This window comes from Eleutherodactylus coqui, chromosome 3 (assembly GCF_035609145.1).
Source record: "Eleutherodactylus coqui strain aEleCoq1 chromosome 3, aEleCoq1.hap1, whole genome shotgun sequence".
Classification (NCBI taxonomy): domain Eukaryota; kingdom Metazoa; phylum Chordata; class Amphibia; order Anura; family Eleutherodactylidae; genus Eleutherodactylus; species Eleutherodactylus coqui.
In genome coordinates this window covers 63,158,565-63,178,391 of record NC_089839.1, presented here as the reverse complement: position 1 = coordinate 63,178,391, position 19,827 = coordinate 63,158,565, and the positions used below count along the sequence as shown (strand labels likewise).

General features: G+C 41.6%; 1 protein-coding gene across 1 annotated transcript in view; it reads right to left on the bottom strand.

The window, feature by feature from the left end:
- Positions 1-947: 947 nt before the first annotated feature.
- Positions 948-19,827, bottom strand: part of HAO1 (hydroxyacid oxidase 1) — a 31,684-nt gene continuing 12,804 nt past the window's right edge. Inside the window, exons 2-8 of the mRNA XM_066594514.1 lie at positions 18,548-18,699; positions 16,889-17,144; positions 15,150-15,325; positions 12,778-12,869; positions 6,650-6,808; positions 6,496-6,565; positions 948-1,201 (exon numbers count right to left, since the gene is read on the bottom strand). Coding sequence (XP_066450611.1) covers positions 1,134-1,201; positions 6,496-6,565; positions 6,650-6,808; positions 12,778-12,869; positions 15,150-15,325; positions 16,889-17,144; positions 18,548-18,699 — 973 coding nt within the window. The 3' untranslated portion in view covers positions 948-1,133. The remainder of the gene's footprint in view (positions 1,202-6,495; positions 6,566-6,649; positions 6,809-12,777; positions 12,870-15,149; positions 15,326-16,888; positions 17,145-18,547; positions 18,700-19,827) is intronic.

Below are 19,827 nucleotides of genomic sequence, written 5' to 3'. Positions count from 1 at the left end.
CCCCCATCATACCTATCATACCGCGTAACAGGATATACATATATCAATATGTGTGTCCGTTACAAATTTTTGGCTTCTCTCACAAGACATTACATTTGTACCACACTTTACATCCATGTTAGATACCAGAATACAGTTTCTCCATGTAGAGACCACCTAGTAGATGTGAGAAGACTTAAAATTTCATACAATTCTCTTCAAACCTACTAGGTGGTTTCCACAAGGAGAAACTGTACCCTCCCAATCCTTGTCATAGGCCTCTCACCAAGCCAACTGGCATACTACTGTACACCAATGGGAGCAAAAACCCTGAAACAGCCTTTCTGTACACGGTTATCATTCCTTTCTGAAGGAGACTGGTTTTGGCCTATATTACCTGTCATATTAAAAGGTTGGACATTAACTTGTAGGAAAGCTACCTTGAAACCTCAGGCCAGCTCAACATACCAGATCCGGCTCAAAACACCAGAAGAAAAAGAGCTGCATCCAGCCCTTATTCATCCACCCAAAAGCTTGCAGCTGGGCGGAAAGAGAAGAGACGCCACTATGGTCAATGGGTTGTGTCTGGTGCTGTCTCGTTCTGCAGAGCTGGAGACCTACGGGAGCAGGGATTTCCCTTTCCTGCTTCCCAAATGGAGAAGGAAGGTGGAACTCAGAGCGCAGATGTGAAACCACCCCAAGTTTCTCACCCACCCAGCCATTGCCGTAGAGCAAAGACCCAGAAACAGGCTGTCTATACATGGTTATCTTTTGCTACTAGAGAAGACTCTGGCTTACATTCCCGGTCATATTACAAGACCTACTAAAAGGTCAGACATTGACTTGTAGGAAAGCTATCTTCCAATAAATGACACCACTAAGGCATTTTAACATCTCCCATTTGCATACCACATAGCAGGATAACACTATTGAGAACAGGAAATATACTAGCAAAACCAGTAGCAGTATACAATATACTATCATGACTTTATTCACTTCATAAAAATACACAGAGCATACACAGAAGATTAAATATCACTTCCAATACCAAGGTTGCTTATTTCCACCATCTACCACTTCTTCAGGGTCTTCAGTCTCTAGGTATTTTTACCTTTGACATTCCTGGAGCAAGATTCTAGCTTTCATTCAGTGGTCTATATTTTGGAATGGAAGCGGTCTTCACGAACATACGACCTGTCTATTTCTTTTACATTACAGCACCCTGTAGAAAAATAGGGAACTTGTTCAAAATCCATGTAATGGCACTTATGTTCCACACACCAGAATAATCCAAATTTGAATAAAAAAGACTATATTAAGGACATTTACATGTAATAAAAGTCATGTCATTGCTTTCCCACTTGTTGTTGAAAATCATAACTTTTAACAACAGGCTAAAAAGAGTTAATCTAAGAGTCAAAGTGTAAAATAAAACAAAAAAGTAGTTTAGTTATTAAAATAGTCCATACAATAGTGTCAGTAAGAAGCCACCCTAGTGTTTTCTTTTTTCATTCATTGTGTAACTAGCCCCCCAATATATACATGTGAGCCAATGTTACCTTGGTTAGTTGTTCCTTTCTATCTGAAACTCCTGGCCTCTTTCCCCTCAATGGTCTTGTGATCTCAATTCTGGCCAGCTCAGATCTTCTTGGGTTTATGTATTCAATTTCTAGTTAATTTCTCAGTCTGTCTGATGCTGTTATATGAACTCTACCAGAGAAACTGCCTAGAGCGGGACACAGACTCTCCTGTCATAGTTACTGATGATGATCGCACAGATTCTGTCACACAGTTATAATAGAGGAGATCACAGCTCATCCTCCTAATTGTATACTTATAGTCTGAACCTTATTTAATTAAATACAGAAGGTATTAATAGTTAAACTGTCCCCCCAGCAGGCAGAAATGGGACAGCCTCTAGATAATGCTGTGCGGATACAATATGGGATTGATTTGAGAGTAAATCCAAAAAATCTCACCATCAAGATGGTGCTCAATATAGGCCCCAGACAAGAGGCTGCACTGCATGGAAGTGGTTGCATTACATAGAGGAGACTTCCAGAGTGTGTCAGGAAATCAGTTAAGGGGGGACAGGGATTGAAAAATGTGTTTTCGCCAGAGTGGCCCTTTAAAGTATTACATTATGCAGTAAGCTTCTAAGCTCCCCCAAGTGGTGGCATCAGATGGAGAACCTTTTTTGAAACTAAGTCTATACAGATTATATGGCACTATAGAGCAGAAAAAACAAGTTGTAGCTGCTATAAAGACATATTAAAAAATGTTTCCGCCCAGAATTTTGAACCTATTCAGATGAAAAAATGGACTTCCAAAGTGAACATTCACTTCTGCCTATTAGTTTACAGGTTACATACACTCAGGAGACTGCCATTCTGTTATGATACTGGTAAGAGACCACTAAATAAACTCTCTGATGTTTAATTCCATACAGGGTAATAATGATCTCCAATTTAGAGGGGCTATCTGGCTGTAAACTATTAATGGTCTATCCTCAGGATAAGTCATCATTGCTTCCTGTCTCTGGAGCTGAACATATTTTTAATAGTAAGTTTATTACAATTAATAGTAAGTGTATTAGTGCCATCATTAGACCTTAGTTACTGGTCTCGGATAGCCCTTTAAGGGTTTGCAGGTTTATATTTTGAAGGCTAAGTTTGTAATTATTACTACTACTGCCATATATACTGTATATGCAATACGAAAATAGGGTAGGTCCCCTTTAACACAAGAACATTACAGTGAAAATGACTAAGTTCTATTAGTCTTTTAGCTGTCTTGTCTTTGAAGAGATTAAAATAACTACAAAGAACTTTCTTTCAATGAAGAGATTAAAACCTAAGAACAGTAAATAAATAGATTGAAGTCTGAATTGTTCAACATGTCACTCATTACCTGAGCACTTTTGTCTTGGGTAAAACCATTCCTTGAAATGTGACAGAGAAGCTTGACACCTGCTATAAATCCTCTTTTAATTAACTACCCAAATAAAGTGGGTTTATTGGGTATTACATGTTGAATGCCTATTCTAATCGCCACATGAATGCCTTGCAAAGTAATTAGGATGAAGCTCTATAGGGAAAAATATATTTTTGCAACATACATAGTTTTGCATACAGATAAAATATGTACATAACCGGTAATGGATTGTAATGAGTTCCAATATTTAGCATATTCTATGCATAGGAAGGAAATCTCATGCATGGTTTGGAATGGTTTTACTTCTATAGAAACCTATCAACTGCTTTCTAGTAGGGACTCAGTAATGCTTGTAGAGCAGTGATCCCCAACCAGTGGCTCAAGAGTCATATGCGGCTCAACCTGGTCCTGAGATATGACCATATGTACTGGCCATTGACATTGGTGAAGACATATCCTAACTACCAAACAGAGCCAAGGCTGTTGGCATATTTCACACTAAAACATATATCAGCAAATGATTGCAATTGCATTTTCTTGTTTCTCCATATTTAGGCCAGGGCTACACACTGACTTTGGGTGCAATACTCGTTGTGCTGCCAAAGATTGCATTGCAACATTGTATCCTAATGTAAGTGTATGTGAAGTTTCTGTGATCCAAGAAGTGAATCAAGTTTGGATTTTTTGCAACTGTTGGGTCACAGCAACTTGCGGGTTATATATAACACAACTGCATTTTCCTACATAAGGATGACAAGGCAAACCCTTATGGAGGCATACACATTTCCCATGGTTCCATCATGAAGCTGTAGACACTCAATGTGCTACAGTATGGTACCTAAGTGTCACTCGTATTACATGCCTCCATAATACAGCATCCATTGACACATGGCATTATAATTCATACAAATTTCAACAAAACATAAACTTCTATGTGCCTCTGTGTGAAGTTGGAAGTATACAAAGGCACAGTAGAGCCCCATAGAAGTCTATTGGTGCTGCATTATGGCACAGTACAATTTTACGGTTAAATGTTTAATACATTAGTGTGCATTGTCCCTAAATGACAGTTTCACTACATATTCATGCTATCCCAATTGGAAAGATTGCTGTAAATTCATGGGAACCAAGTTGAGATAATAAGATTTGGCCCTCATCGGTGACTATGCATGCATAATAGAGGTATGTGGTGCTCTGCTTTCCCTCTTACTATTGCAGCTCATAGCCGCTCTTATCATCAACTCTGCCGGCTGTGTTAAGCTCCCTCTGCCCGACAAGGACATGGCCAGAGAGAGAGAGGCGTTTGGGTATTGTGAAGTGCCAGAAAGTACTAGCACCGGTCAGCACAGTGTGAAGCCTCAGGCTCTAGAAGACCAGCCCTCAACGTGGTTGGCACTACAAATGCCATCTAAAAAGAATTGGAGGAGAGTGAAGGGACTCGTGTAAATGAAGTTGTTGCTAGAGAGCTCAAGTACAGCTTGGACCACTGAGTGTGTGGAGGACTGAAGACATAGGTGCTGGTGGTATGCCATGTAGTAGGCTGCAGAAGGACTGCTGTGGCGCTGACTGAAGACACAGATCAGTCTCAGCAAAAGAACGAGCGCAAAGACCATTGGTAGATCATGTTGCCAAACCATAGCACCATACCAGGGAGGTCACTGGAGCATTTGTTGGCAATCTGGAAGTGAGGCCGACCTCAATAAAGCTGCTAGTTGTGCAAAACACTACGAACTAAATAATTAGTCAGCAGGCCTGAGTTGAGACTGACATTTCAGGAACATTAATACTGGGTTCATTTCCATTGTGGTTTCGATTTACTGTTTTATGGGAAAGTGAATTGTTAACATTTTATAGAGAAACTATGTATTGCATTGTATGTTTTCTGTCCTCATTTTGCAGGACTAATTCTTGCAAAGTATTGATAATAGCCATCATTGTTCTATATTGTGTGTAACATATTAATAAATCCAAGATCCAGTTAGTTGTAGCTAGTGTAGCTGGCAACTCTGGGGTACGGGATGCTGAACTGACTACTTATTAGAGCAGTATTCATTTTCACTTTTTCCTTTGTGCATTAAATTAAATATTTCATACTTTTGTAATTCAGTTTGCTGCATGCATTGCAACACCACCTACTCACAACACATAAATTGTATTAGAGGAAATTGAAACAAGCAGATTCTACACTTTTTTACTGTGATTTATCGTCATTTATGGTGAGTTTGGAAACTTCAACATCCATTTTGCATTCCACATTTCTGTGTGTAGGAAACAAGCAGCTACAGCCTAGTCGCAACCTTACGTAACCCAGATGTTTCCTCTAGTGACTGCAGACTATTAAGGAAAATTAACAGAATAGAGCAGAACATGAAGAGAATACATAGAGTGCAGAATACACCATAAATTCAAGTGAAAGATGTACAGTGGATGGAGAACAGCAGTAATGGAGCAGCAGGGAGGAATTCATTTTTCTCTATAGCATGAATAGACCACCTTGGCAGCAGAAGGTTGGGCATACTCATCAGTAGTGTTCTGATTAAAAGGCCTCACCTCATTCACGGGCATAAAGTAGGTAGCTCAGGTGACACTTTACCCCCTACAAGGCACACTACAGTAATACTGGTTGGGATGCAGCTTATAATCAGTGGAGTCGCTATAGGACCTGCAGAGGTGGCAATCACAATTAGGTCCCTTGATTTCTTACTATTTTATTTGCATATCTCATTATACAAGTGAACATAGGTTGTAATATGGATCATAGTTGTTTAATCCCTTAGGAATGCATTGGTGTTGCTTGTAACTTAATGTCCCAGGTAAAGGTTTTGCATTGGGCAAAAAGAGCTTCAGGCTGCCCTCTCATTGTAAGTCTAAACTAATAACATTTCCCACTACCACAAAATTTGCTGTCACTATTTAGGGTTCATTCATATATACATTGCATATTTCTAAACTTTTTTTCACACACATAATACCCGTGAATAGAACCCACTGATTTCAATGGGTTCATCCACATTAGCGTATTTCCGCGGCATATTTCGATGGCAGTACAAAAAAACACGGCATGTTCTATCGTTGAGCGTACCGAGATATTGTATGCATTAAGTATATGCAGAGAGTAAATATGCTGCGTAAAAACGCATGTACTTGTGTATAATGGCTTATTCAGACGAGCGTGTTTATGCGTGTAAAATCGTGCAAATGCACGTACACGCAAAACATAGACATGCGTGCACCATATTCTCCAGTGTGAGTCCCCTTGTAACTGAACACTGTGACAGTGCTGTCACAGTGTTCAGTTATGATGGCACTCCCCATAGGGGGTAAAGAATCCCCTGCCACAGCTATCATAGCGGTGACAGCTGTGACACAGGATCGCAATGTTCCCCCATTGCTTTCAGTGGGGCTGCCGCTGCTGCCCGAGCGGAGATTAAACCCGCAAAATTCTGATGCAACTCCTTTAATAGAAAAGTTTTGTCAAGTTGTGTAAAAGTTACAGTTTTAGTTAATTATGGTCTTAACTGAACCTATGAATAGTTGAACGATTTTTACTCTATTAACTTGCAGAGAAAGAAAATTGCGTACCAATGAGAGCCATTGCTAGCTGAAATTCTTCTCTCAGTATATTGAGAACCTCTTCCACACCTTGTTCCCCCTTAGGGTAAAAAAGTAAGAGTGCATTAGCCACTTACATCCCACCAATGACTGGTAATATCCATATATCATACATCTACTGTACCTGATAGGCCAGACCCCATAACACAGGCCTTCCTATGAAAACTGCCTTGGCACCCAATGCTAAAGCCTTAAGAACATCTGTTCCTTTCCTTACTCCACCATCAAGATATACTTCAACTTTCCCATCCACTGCTTTCACAATTTCTGGAAGCACATCCATCTGCAAGGTAAAACAGAGTCAATGATGTTTACCATCGTCCCTGAAAGCATTGAGCTACACAATGATGACAGATATAATGATCCATTGTACAATATGAGTTTGTTCCTGACCCAACATTGTGTAATGAAGTAGTAATAAAGCCCCTACTAATAACACTTATACATTATCTGAGACAGAGAGGACATGAAAGAGTAGACAGGGTCACTGTAGAAATCTCCAGCCTTCCTGTGCTCTACTATGACTGCTAATGGGTGCTTACAGTATATTCCACTCAACGAAAATGATATCTAATGAGAAATGGAAATGATCGACATTAGACTATGGGTAAGATGTCGCTGGCCGTTTTCTCTATGCCCCTCCATTAAAGTGAATGTCCACTTTTGTGTTTATATAAATTCTGCTGGATTAAGATGTGCCCAATTTTTTAAGAGGTGCATGCTAATTCATACATTTGGTACATTTATTAGCAACCATGAGCAAAGATTTATGGCATAGTTTATACGAGCTTTTGGCTTCATTTATAGTTAATCTATTGGGCCACAGGAGGCCACACCCCAAACAGTTCTTGAAAGGTGGCCAGCATAGCGTTAAATTGAAAAAAAGTTGGTATTTTTTAGTGGTTAGTATTTTATTTTAGTGGTGCTGAATGAAGTCTGTCAACTGCAAATAGCAGCCTAAAAAAGAGTGGAATAAACAGACCAAACTAATACATACCTGAGTCAAATGCCTTGAAATCCGCTTTTTGTGCCATGTGTGCAATATGATACTTAGTTGTATGCTGTCCATTCGGCAGTTCACTTGTTGGACTGCTCTTGGCTTTCTCCGCCTCCATAGCTACTAACCACGCTCCTTCGCTACAGTTTGCCGGTTTGAGGTCTTAGAGCTGGAGATGCCATGAATTCCAGACAATGCACATGGGCTGTATATTTCTCTCTTCATTGTCAGCCCTGTGCCAAGTGCATGCACCAAATCCAGAAGTGCACATAGAAACACTTGGTGTCTCCAGCTCAAGGGAGTTTCAAATGTCTATGTTTAGTGAAGAGGCATGGTCAACTACAGTGGAGGAGCCGTGAGCCTAGAGAATTTGAGCAAACGAATAATAAAGTAGCTTAGTGCGCAGCATGGTAAAGCAGATATTGGGGCATTGGACTAACTTTGGGAAAAAAAGATATGTTTAGATATGTTTGGTTATCCAAAACCTTTTTTTTAATAATTTGGTTTAGGCTGCTTTTTGCAGGTGAGAGCCTTCCTTTAAATATGGGCATTTACTTTAAGGTTCAGCAAAACCACTGAAGTATGTCTTCCACCACCATGAAAACCTGTCAATTCCAAAACCTGTGGATTGTGGAATGCAACCAGAAAGTTTCTGACTAAATATATTTTTTACTGCCAAATGTATTTTATTCCATAGGCCATATGCACAATCTGCCAGTGGCCATACTTACTGATACAATATATAAGGGCAGGTATAAAACCACATCCCTCAGCATGCAGACAGCCAAATTGCTATATGGAGTTGCAATGCACAGGGGCGAAATACTGATAAACAACCATTCAAATGCCTACCATATATTGGGGGAGTAGCTGTTTAGTATTACACTTGCACGTAGATAAGGCATACAAAGCATGCCAGATCAACTAATACGTGTGGTGAACAATGCAGGCTTATAACCTACTACTGACGACAGATACTTACTCCTATATCTGCTCTTGTATTTTGCATCAGTATATCGGTAAGTACAGCTGCTGGCAATAATTTTCTTGAATTAATATGTTGTCTTTCTGTGACTTATTTGTGTTGCGTCTAATAAACGTGTAACCTCAATAACATAAAAGAAAGGCACTACCGTGCAAAGAAAACACAAAATAAATGGGGGAATTCTCTCCCTATACTCCCCTAGCCCGGGAGGGAGCCCTGCCTGCTCGGCAGACCGACCGCGCTGATAAGTGCGAGCCTGCACTCAGGCCTGCGCCACTGACCAGTCCCTGTCTGGGAACCCTAGCACAAAACAAAAGGATAAACAAAACCAAACCAAACAGCAAAGAACTTAGTTGATACTGGAGAGCTTCCACCACACTGTGTTGCTCCGATGCTGTCCAACATGGGACTGAAGTGATTGACCAGCACAGGAGTAACTGTTAGCACTGCTTGAATAGGAGCAGAGCTACTTAGAACCAGGTGCTGACTGACATTAATATTGCAATCACCACACGCCTCAGCTACAGGAGAGGTAGGAATGCTGTTAACCCTGGCCTGGCCTGAAAGCAAGGTGGGAACCCCAGAACGGCTGCAACAGCTCCTCCCCTTCTAGGAGGGGTGCCAGGACCCTTAAGATCAGGACGACCAGGGTTTGATCTGTGAAATTTTTTGACTCGACGGGAGCCCAAAATGTGACTTATTACCAACTGCTCCTCTCCATCAGCACAGGAGCCGGGGGTGGAGGGTCATTCCCAGGATCGATGAATCTTTTGAGCAGAGATTTGTGGAAAATATTGTTAATTTTCATCGCACTGGGAATTTCTAACCGAAAAGCAACCGCGTTACTCTTCTCAGTTATTTTAAATGGACCTATAAATCGCGAGCCCAGTTTAACGGACGGTTGTTTGGGTCTTATTACTCTGGTAGACAACCAAACCAAGTCTCCAACACAGAATTCCGCCCACTCTGAGCGGTGACTGTTAGCAACTCGCTTTCTCCGCCGAACTGCTCGCAGTAACTCTCTCTGGACCTCTGCAATAATAGACCCAGAAGAATCTGGCTGCCCCAGTGCCGGAGTCGTAGCAACACACTTCTTCAATTTCTAAACCCTCTCAGGATCCATCTTAAAACCCTCTTGGGTATAATCCTTGAGCGTCAGTCTCTCAGGAGGGGATATGCGGCTCCTGGGGAACTCGAAGTCAGGGAGGAGTTTAATTGCACAATCCCCCTGTCTGAGCGGTGGCAATCTGTCTGCCCCCTCTGGGGAAAACACATCAGAGCGGTCAGCGATGACATCCGGCAGCTCTTCTGCCTGAATAGAATCTAGATCGACAGAAATGCAACCAGACAAACAACCAGGGCTCCATTTAACAATGTCCCCCTTCTCCCAGTCCATTACCGGGTTGTGTAGACGTAGCCAAGGCAGCCCCAAGACTACTTGCGAAGGGAGGGATTCTATGACATATAATGTTATAATCTCCATGTGGAACAGCCCAATTTTTAAAAGGACGTTAGGCACACAAAACCTCAGACTTCTCTGCCATAGTGGAGCAGCATCAATGGCAGATACTGGGATGGGAGACTCCAGAGCCTTCATCTCTAAGCCTAAACATTTGACCGTCTCCCGATTAATTAAGTTAATGCTGGCTGCACAATCCAGAAGGACTCTTATGGGGCTGCCCACTTTGTCACAAAGGATCTCCGCAGGAAGCACCAGTCTGTAGGGTGATATCCAAGCAATTTGATGGCCTAGAGGGGTCCCCTCAGTAATCTCTGGACCATCAAGTCCTGGCTGGCAATTATGACGGGAACAACACTGAGCCATACGACCAATGCGGTTACAGGAAAAGCATCGACCTTTACACTGTACTTTGTTCCCACTCCTAACCCTGCCAGCCAGTGACCCCAACTGCATGGGGTCCCCCACATCCACAGATAAGAAGCCGGAATCTATAGAGAGTTCCTGATGCCTCTCCCTGATCCGTCTCCCAGCTTTGATAGCCAGAGACATGGCCTCATCTAGACTGCGGGGTACTGGATAACCTACCAGTACATTCTTGATTTTATTGGATAGACCCCAATGGAACTGGCTCTTTAAAGCAGGGTCATTCCACTGGGTTTCTGCTGCCCAACGTCGAAACCCAGCACAATAATCTTTGAAAGAGGAGTCTCCCTGTCGTAAATGTCTGATATTCCCTTCAGCCACCGATATCTTATCTGGGTCGTCATAGATAAGACCCAATGCAGTAAAAAAGTTATCCACTGACCAGTTGTCCAAGACCTCAGACGTCGGGGGCAATGAAAAAGCCCATGCCTGTGGCGCCCCCTGCAGTCTGGACATGACAATGCCCAACCTCTGGGCATTGTCCCCTGAAGACACAGGACGCAGTCTGAAATAGAGCTTACAGGCATCCCGAAAGGATCCGAATTTCTGCCTATCACCAGAAAAACGGTCGGGTAGCTCAATTTTTGGTTCCTTGCTGGGAACCTGCAGCGCAAGTTGTCGCTGTTTTATGTCAGCGAACTCAGCAGCCAGCGTGCCAAGCTGGTGCGACAATACCTCTAGGGCATTCATATTAACTGTACAGAATCTCCCTGAGTAGGTAAGGGCTGGTCAATCTGTTGCATCTAATAAACATGCAACCTCAATAACATAAAAGAAAGGCACTACCGTGCAAAGAAAACACAAAATAAATGGGGGAATTCTCTCCCTATACTCCCCTAGCCCGGGAGGGAGCCCTGCCTGCTCGGCAGACCGACCGCGCTGATAAGTGCGAGCCTGCACTCAGGCCTGGGCCACTAACCAGTCCCTGTCTGGGAGCCCTAGCACAAAACAAAAGGATAAACAAAACCAAACAGCAAAGAACTTAGCTGATACTGGAGAGCTTCCACCACGCTGTGTTGCTCCGACACTGTCCAACATGGGACTGAAGTGATTTACCAGCACAGGAGTAACTGTTAGCACTGCTTAAATAGGAGCAGAGCTACTTAGCACCAGGTGCTGACTGACATTAATCTTGCAACCACCACACCCCTCAGCTCCAGGAGAGGTAGGAATGCTGCTAAACCCTGGTCTGGCCTGAAAGCAAGGTGGGAACCCCAGAACGGCTGCAACAGTTTGCGATGGTAGTGTAGGGACCCGCAAGAGGACGATGAAGACCCTTGATGTGGGCTTGCGGGCTTCCGCCTTTTGGTCAAAATATTGAATAATACCTCTTATTTTTGAAGCAAGCAGTCTGACTTTAAATGTTAGGGGAGCCCAAGGTGGCAGTGCCAGTGTCATCCACTCTTAAGGTGCAGAGCAGCCCACTGGGCTGAATCGTATGTGACATCTTCAATAGGTTGTAAGTCTGCATGGTGCATCACACATATCAGTTGGTCTGGCACCATTTGTATGCCTTATCTAAGTGCAAGTATAATACTAAGCAGCCGCTCCCACAATATATTGTTGATGTGTGAGGGGTGCATTGCTCTTCCATATAGCAATTCGGCCTTCTGCATGCTGAGGGATGTGGTTCTATTCTTCCCCTTGTATTTAGTATCAGTATACCAGTAGGTACGGCCAATAGCAGTGATTTTCTTAAATCGATATGTCATCTTTCTGTGATTTGTTTGTGAGGCTAGATGCATACTAGCAGTAACTGTGAGACTCAGGCACAACTCCCATCAGAGAGTACACGGACACTAGTCCATGTGCTTTTTGATATACATGGACACAGCACATTGACATGTATTGGCAGGTCTTATTTCCAGTCCATGAAACAGACAGAAATAGGACATGCCATGAGATTATTTATGTGGATCATCGGTCTGTGTGAAAAAACACCCACGTGTCTTGCCTCATAGACTATAAATGAGGCCATGTGCTACCGGGATAACACACAGCCTTACTAGTCTTGTTCTGTGGACCGCACTGTTGGTGCCATAGAACAGTGGAAACTCTGTGAAGTCATGAAGATCAATTAGGTGAAATCCTGTAACGGTAAATTTAGTCCAAAATATATGTGAATTGTTACAAGTACTTATAAGCCAGTTGCATACCACATATTCAATGTATCAGCATAGAGGGTGAATGTTGTTCTCCGACAGTCATTACCGACTTGTAGAATAATTGAGGTTCTGGAATGAACTCCGTCCTTCCGTGGGCTTACAGCAGGAAGGGAGTGCTGTTAGACAGCTGTACAATGATGTGTTACCTATTTCATATGCAACAGCTTTGGTATCTAGACTGTCTGACATGCAGCACACAATAAATTAGCCTCACACTTACTGTGGCTGGAACCCCGTCCAACTGACGTGCACCGTGATTAGATACCAGGATGCCGCTTACGCCACGCTTAACAGCTTCTCTAGCGTCATCCGCTTAAAGGAAAAATACAGTCAGTGCCACTACTGTCACAGTCAAATAACAGTCCATTGTGCTTATGGTTCGTTTCACACAGTCTTTTTTACAAAAATACAGCTATTTTGCCGTTTTGACACGTTTGCGGGTTTTTTTTGGCTAAACACTGTGTTTCCTGTAGGTCAATAAAAAAACATGAAATACCTTACAAACATTGTATTTTTATTTCTAAAGTTTTTTTCTCACTTTTAGGGCTTATTCAGATGACCGTATATCGGTTGGGTTTTCACTCCCGGACGATATACGGCGTCCCTCTCTGCAGGGGGAGGAGGCTGGAAGAGTCAGGAGCAGTGCTCTGAGCTCCCGCCCCCTCTCCACCCCTCGCCACTCTTGAGATACACAGGCACTATCAAACACTATTGTGTTTTATGGAGTATTTTTTTCTCACTCAGAAACTATTATATTTGAAGGAAGAATATGGGAGCTTTCCACTTTGGACAGTCTTTTAAAGGGGTTGTCCAAGGTTGAAAAACATGGCTGCTTTCTTCCAAACACAGCGCCATCCTTGTTCATCGGTTGTGTCTGGTATTGCAGTTTTGCTACTATAGACAAGGGTGGCACTGTGTTTGGAAGAAAACTGCTATGTTATTCGATTCCTGGACAACCCCTTTAAATTTTAAGCCTAAGGCTAGGTAGACAAAAGCGTTAAAAAACTCATTCGTGTTGCTTGCGCAAAAAAATGATTTTTTTCCATTCATGTGAAATTCCGTATGCCATCTGTATGCAGTCTCTATCAGTTTTTCTTTTACTTTAGCATGTCATCCTTTGTTCACACCTCTTCCCCCCAAAAAACTGAAGCAAGCCCAACTCTTTTTTTTCTGCATTGGTTAGGAAAAACGACAGCATACGGATGTCATCTGCGTTCTGGTATACGCTTTGACTTGAATAGGCAAGTTTTCTCTTCAAATTGCATCAGAATAGTCGATACTGTAAGGGTTTTTTTTCATAATCCTTGTGACCGAGTAAAAAAAATTATTTGTGTCCAGCCCCATTGTCTAATATGTGTGTTGTCCAAGTCTAATCTGCATTTTACTCGGACAACAAATGGACTGAAAAACTGCTAGTGTTACACGGCTCCCAGGCTGGAGAGCACTCAGCCAACATTTTATGGGTTTTCCAAACAGCGCCGATCGGGATCCACATGGGTTGGGGAGGGTGCGCTGCTCCGACCCCTGTGTAATCTACACAAAGATACAGAATAAAACCCGCGTCAAAACCTGCACCAAATGATGTGGGTTTTGAGACAAACTTTTCACTGATCATATATATGCCTTTATCTATTTTCTAACATCTCAGTGGGATGTCAAAACAAAGCACTAGGGAAAGCCGAATCCCAAACCCATTGTGGGAATTATTGGCATCTTACAATCTGCATACTGAATGGCCATCATATCCTATAGGATAAAGGGAAGCTAATCCGGGATTTTAAACTAGCATCAATCATTAAGATTGGCATTCATTTAATGTTTTCAGGGCTGGGACAAGGGGTAGGTGACTGTCTAGGGTGCCACCTTGCCATAAATCAGGGGGGAAACAATTTTATTGCTAAAGAACTTATTTTTTGGAACACTGAAATTTCTATACAATCAGCACTTCCATTAGTCTCTGGGAAGTTTTCGTTACTAACCACTCCTCGCTCCCAGCTGGTTCTCCTAGCAGCGCTGTTCTGAATTCTGAATATGTTATAATCATGGGGTCGGATCTAGGGTATGTTTTAATTGTGGGTTCAGATGTGTATTAGTGCTGGTGGGCTAATCTTGAAGTCTGTATTAATTATGGGGGATGATTTGGGGGCCAATTGAAAATCGGTAACAGGACTCCCCAGTTACCATGTGTCATACATAATACTTGTGTTTTCCCTTGTGGCAGAGGGGCTTTGGACTTCATCAGGCTCCAGGGCATGGGTATGATTGCTACTTCTGCATCCACTATAGCTGCACACCTGTACAAAGATGACAGATTCAAAGTCTACAGTCTCCGGGAGAAATCATTAGGACTGTCTGGGCCAAATGGAGAAGAAACAATCATTTGTCTCAAATACAGCATTGTAAAGCATTTTAATTTTACAACCCATGAGGATCTCAGGTCATAAATCCCCACCTGATAATTCTAGCAGACTTGTCAGAAGACAATTAAAGGCGAATATGCTTGTTAAATAAATTGGGGCACTATATTCCACCCTGCTACTAAATCGATTAATGACAAATGTAATCATTAACACATATTATATTCTCACTAACCTGTTAAAATGCCTTTGGCGACTATAGGTAGAGAGGTAAGTCCTTTAAGCCACTCAATGTCATCCCATGTTATAGAAGCATCAATGGCTTGGGACACATACACTGCCAAACCACTGTTATCTCCATAGCCTTCTTTGGATGAAAATGCCAAGTCTTCAGTCTCAAAGTTCTTCATCCTTGACATATCAACATTTTTAGTGACAGAAATAAAAGATTATATGTAAATGGAAACAGTTTGATCACTAGGCAGAGGTGGAACTTGAAGCTGTTGGGTCCCAATGTAAAATCTGTCACAGAACTCCCAATTATGATGAGCTATATAGGGAAGAGAGACCTCATGGACTCCCCGAAGGCTCCAGGGCCCGGATGTGACTGCATTCTCTACACCTACAATAGTTATGGCTCAATCAATAATATAAGTATATTACTATTATATTTTATAACCCCTTATATGCTGCATGTAGGTAGTTAAGTGAGTAAATAAGCTCCTTCTGTGACATCATCGGTCCTCAACCATCCAACCATTGAGGGCCGATGGTTTGCCATGGAAACCAGAGCCCTAACAGCGGCTTCCTGGTAAGCCATGGCTAGGATTGTCATAGGACATAGATAATATGCTGCAGTGTATTATTTGAGCAATAATAAGATCAGGCTCATATCCCCTAGGCAGACGCAAAAAAGCTAAAAATAAAAAATGGTTAAAAATGCATACAAGTATAAAAAAAATGTATTCCATTTTTTTTGTGCACTTTTCCTTTTTTTGTTAAAAAAAAGAGAATAAGTATGTGTTCAGTATTGCTGCATCCAACAACCTGTACAATAAATTACATACTTTTTTTTATCCCACAGGGCTAATACTGTCAGTAAAAAAAAAAAAAAAAAGTAGAATCAAAATGCTGATTTTGTTAAATTTGCCTTCCAAAAAAGCAATACAATTGAGCAAAAAAAAACTGTATGCAACCCAAAATTGTACCAATATTATTTTTTAAAAAAAGGGTTTTTACTGGGCAAATAATCTGAAATATTAATAATTTTGGTATCATAATTGTACTGACCCACAAAAAGTTATCATGTCATTTATACCATTTACTGAACACTGTAAAAAAAAAGGCAAAATCTGTGTTCTTTTACGGTCACTCCAAAAAATTAATTAGTTATAGAATTATATGCACCCTAAAATGTTACTGATAAAACCTACAGCGCGCCACACAACTAACGAGCCCTCATATAGCTATGCTGACAGAAAAAGAAGAAAAAAGTTATGGATTTTGAAAAGATAAGATAAAAATCCCCCAAGCTATTGCGTCCGACTCCTTAAGCTTTATTCAGACATCCTGGAAAACCATCCAAGATAATACCAAGATATTCAGTGTGTCCTTATAAATTTACATTCAAGAGAAAAAGAGCAATTATGGAATCTTTGTGATTCTTCCCGGTTTCTTCCCTTTGGACAATCTCTATTAGTTACAGGAAGGGGCATAACTATAGGGGATGCAGGGGATGCGGTTGCACCCGGGCCCAGGAGCCTTAGGGGGCCCATAAGGCCTATCTGCTTCATATAGGGAGGCAAGTACTATGAATAAAGCATTATAGTTGTGGCCCCGTTGCAGATTTTGTATGGGGGCCCAGAAGCTTCAACTTACGTCTCTGATTAGTGGGGTTCTTTGGTTGTTTTTAGAGTAAAGCAGCCCTGTTTTTTCTGACTCTGTACAATCAGTAAAAATGAAATATCATTATACCTGAGATGAGGAGGTAGTTGGAATTTATTTCGCACATCATCCAGTCTCCTCCCCAGATAAGGAGTGTCCACAGTTAGGAAGATAGCTTTATATCCATATTGTTCGGCTCTCTGCACAAGTGACTTTGTTAGGTTGCGATCTTTGTAGATGTACAGTTGCATCCAGCGTAGACAGTTGGGTGCAGCCTCAGCAACCTCTTCAATGGTTGAGGTGGCCCAAGAACTCAACATCATTCCTGTTCCAACTGATCTGCAAGCTAATGTGTCAAAAGAAATTACCGCATCACTGATTGGTTAAAGGACAAACAGCAAATATGCCAATGTGATATAGAAATAGTATCTAATACTTGATGTCTAACTTGGGGAGGAGGGTCATTCTACTTGGAAAACCTTCTCTCAGGAAAACACATTGCATTAAATATACTAATATTAAACCATCAATGGTTACCAACATCTTTTAAAACAAGGAGAAATGCACACAAGCTCAGGGGGGGGGGGGGGACCTGTTAGGCTATGTCACCAAAATGACAGCCATTTTGAATGCTGCTATTTTGGATTGAACTCTAATCTTTCTAATGGGAAGGTAAGTGTGTAATATATCAGACTATTACAATAATGTGCTACATTTTATTTACTTGTTCTTGTGTTAACACAGTAATTCTTCATCATTACAGGTAATGTGAGTGGCATTAACTCAAGCAGAATGTGTTGAGCCAGCACACTCACCCAGCTTGCAGACCCCAACCAATACGGACATGCCCAGAACTATTTCAGGCTACTCCACCCATAATCTGGAGCCTGAGCGATGAGTCTCCATACTGTGCGTAGGTGCAAAGTTTGTTTCTGTCTGATCTCTTGGTATTTGCTCTGTGCCTGAACCATACAGCTTTCCTGACCTCTACAGTCCTAATCTTGCCTTGTTTTTTAACTACACTTTCCTTCCCTGTTGCCTGACATGACCCTTAGCCTGATCTACATTGTGAAAGTGTTCCACCTGCCCTGACTTTGGCTCTGTTCTATGACTATGTACCCATCAACACCATCTGGTATTGCATAACACAATACTTGACCAAGTGTGTCAGCTGCCTCTTAACTGAGACTGCTTCGGGGGTAATGATATGTGGGTTCCCACAGTGAAGACCAGATCCCGATTTGTGGGATGGAAGGGTGAAAACTGGGCAACCTCAAGTCAAATTAGTTCTGAGGCACACCACATCTATACCCACTGCTGTGACTTTATGAAGCCTAGAGGATAATAAAACAACAAAATATGCTAGTGCACCAGACTGACAATGAAGACGAAACATGTCCCCTTTTATTTGGGATCTGAAACATATATTGAGATAAGAAGTTGAAGGCTATTTCACCAAGAAGACATTATTTAGGCCTAGCGAATATGAGAACATGAAGACAAGTGACTCAAGTCTTGCAATCTTCTTGCATACCTCCTAACTTTCTTGGCTTATGCAAATATGGGCATTTCTGGGAAGTTTTATGGGCGGGTGGATCAAGGTGGGGGCTTCATGTATTCTACATGTACAAATTCCAGCATTGAGATGTATGTTCTTGTGTCTGGTTTATCAGCATGTCTTGTAGTCCAGACCATATGCATCATATTATCTACAGCAATTTGAAGATGATACAAGGAGAGCAGGTTTACCTCGTATAGTTGCCGTTTCTCCATCAGGGTGAGCCATTCTCTGCATTGCCGTTGCTCCTACACATATTGGCATGCTTACTTTCTGTCCTAGTATGGTTGTCGAGAGATCAGTGGCAGAAACATCTCTTAGAACACGAGGATACAACCTCCATCTGACATCAATGAAATGTAAATCAAGCTTTAGACATCGAACACATGTTTAGGGTTTGTTTTCACATTTTTCTGCAATTAAGCAACTGTTTTCAAGGCAAGTCAGTTCTAAAAGGATCCTTTTTCATGGCAACTATTTGTGCCAATTCTTTAATCAACGTGTTAATGACAAGAAGCAGTTCTGAGACTGAATCCAATTATATAGCAGACATCATATTGTTGCTATGTCACAGTGTTTTAGTCAAATTTTTGCAGAAGAGGGGTCATCCTGGTCATTGCGAGACTACTATACTGAGGAATAGTAAAATAGTATGTAAGGCTGAAAAAAGACTTATGTCCCTCTAATTCAGCCTATTATCCAGCAATGTTGATCCAGAAAAAGGCAAAAAATCCCCATGAGGTAGAAGTCAAACTGTCCTTATATATTTGTAACGGTTGTAGATGATGCATAAAATGTAATACTCTGCTTATTTTCTACAAAAGGTAAGGTAAGGTTCTATTCTCTTGTCTGTCACTAAATGTTTTTGTCTTTTAGGACTTTTTTTAAATATTTTCTCCATTTATTTCATTGATTGTAAATTGCAGTCGAAAAAATTGGAAGCGTAAATACTTTTAAAGGGTAGTTTGTTTGTTGGCTTTTCGTTGACTTTTCATACATTATAGGAAGAGGTCAGCTAAAGACTCGTTCGGCAAACAGCTTTATCTTCTGTTCCTCTAATAAACATGCATTCTTGACTTAGCCGAGCATGAATATCTTCTGAATGCAGAGAGGGGAGAAAGCTGCTTGCAAACACCTCTCACAACAACTTATCTCCTGAGAAGAAAGGGATTGGGCAGTTATGGGGGTTGTGTCAAGTTATAATGTTACCCCATCTAAATGACATTCACTTCAATGACAGCACCAGAGATGACTGAATTCAAGCACTTCAGCAATCTTTGACACCGCCATTGAAGTGCATGGAGCAGATCCCATTTTCGGGATCATAGGGGTCCCAGAGGTTGGACCCAACCAATCATAAAGTTATTTCATCCTGTAGATAGAGGATAACATTTAAACTTGCCACAACCCCTTTAAGAACCTACTCCCTGATCCTTATCTTCCTAACATTTGCTTCTGGGAGAGAGACTGT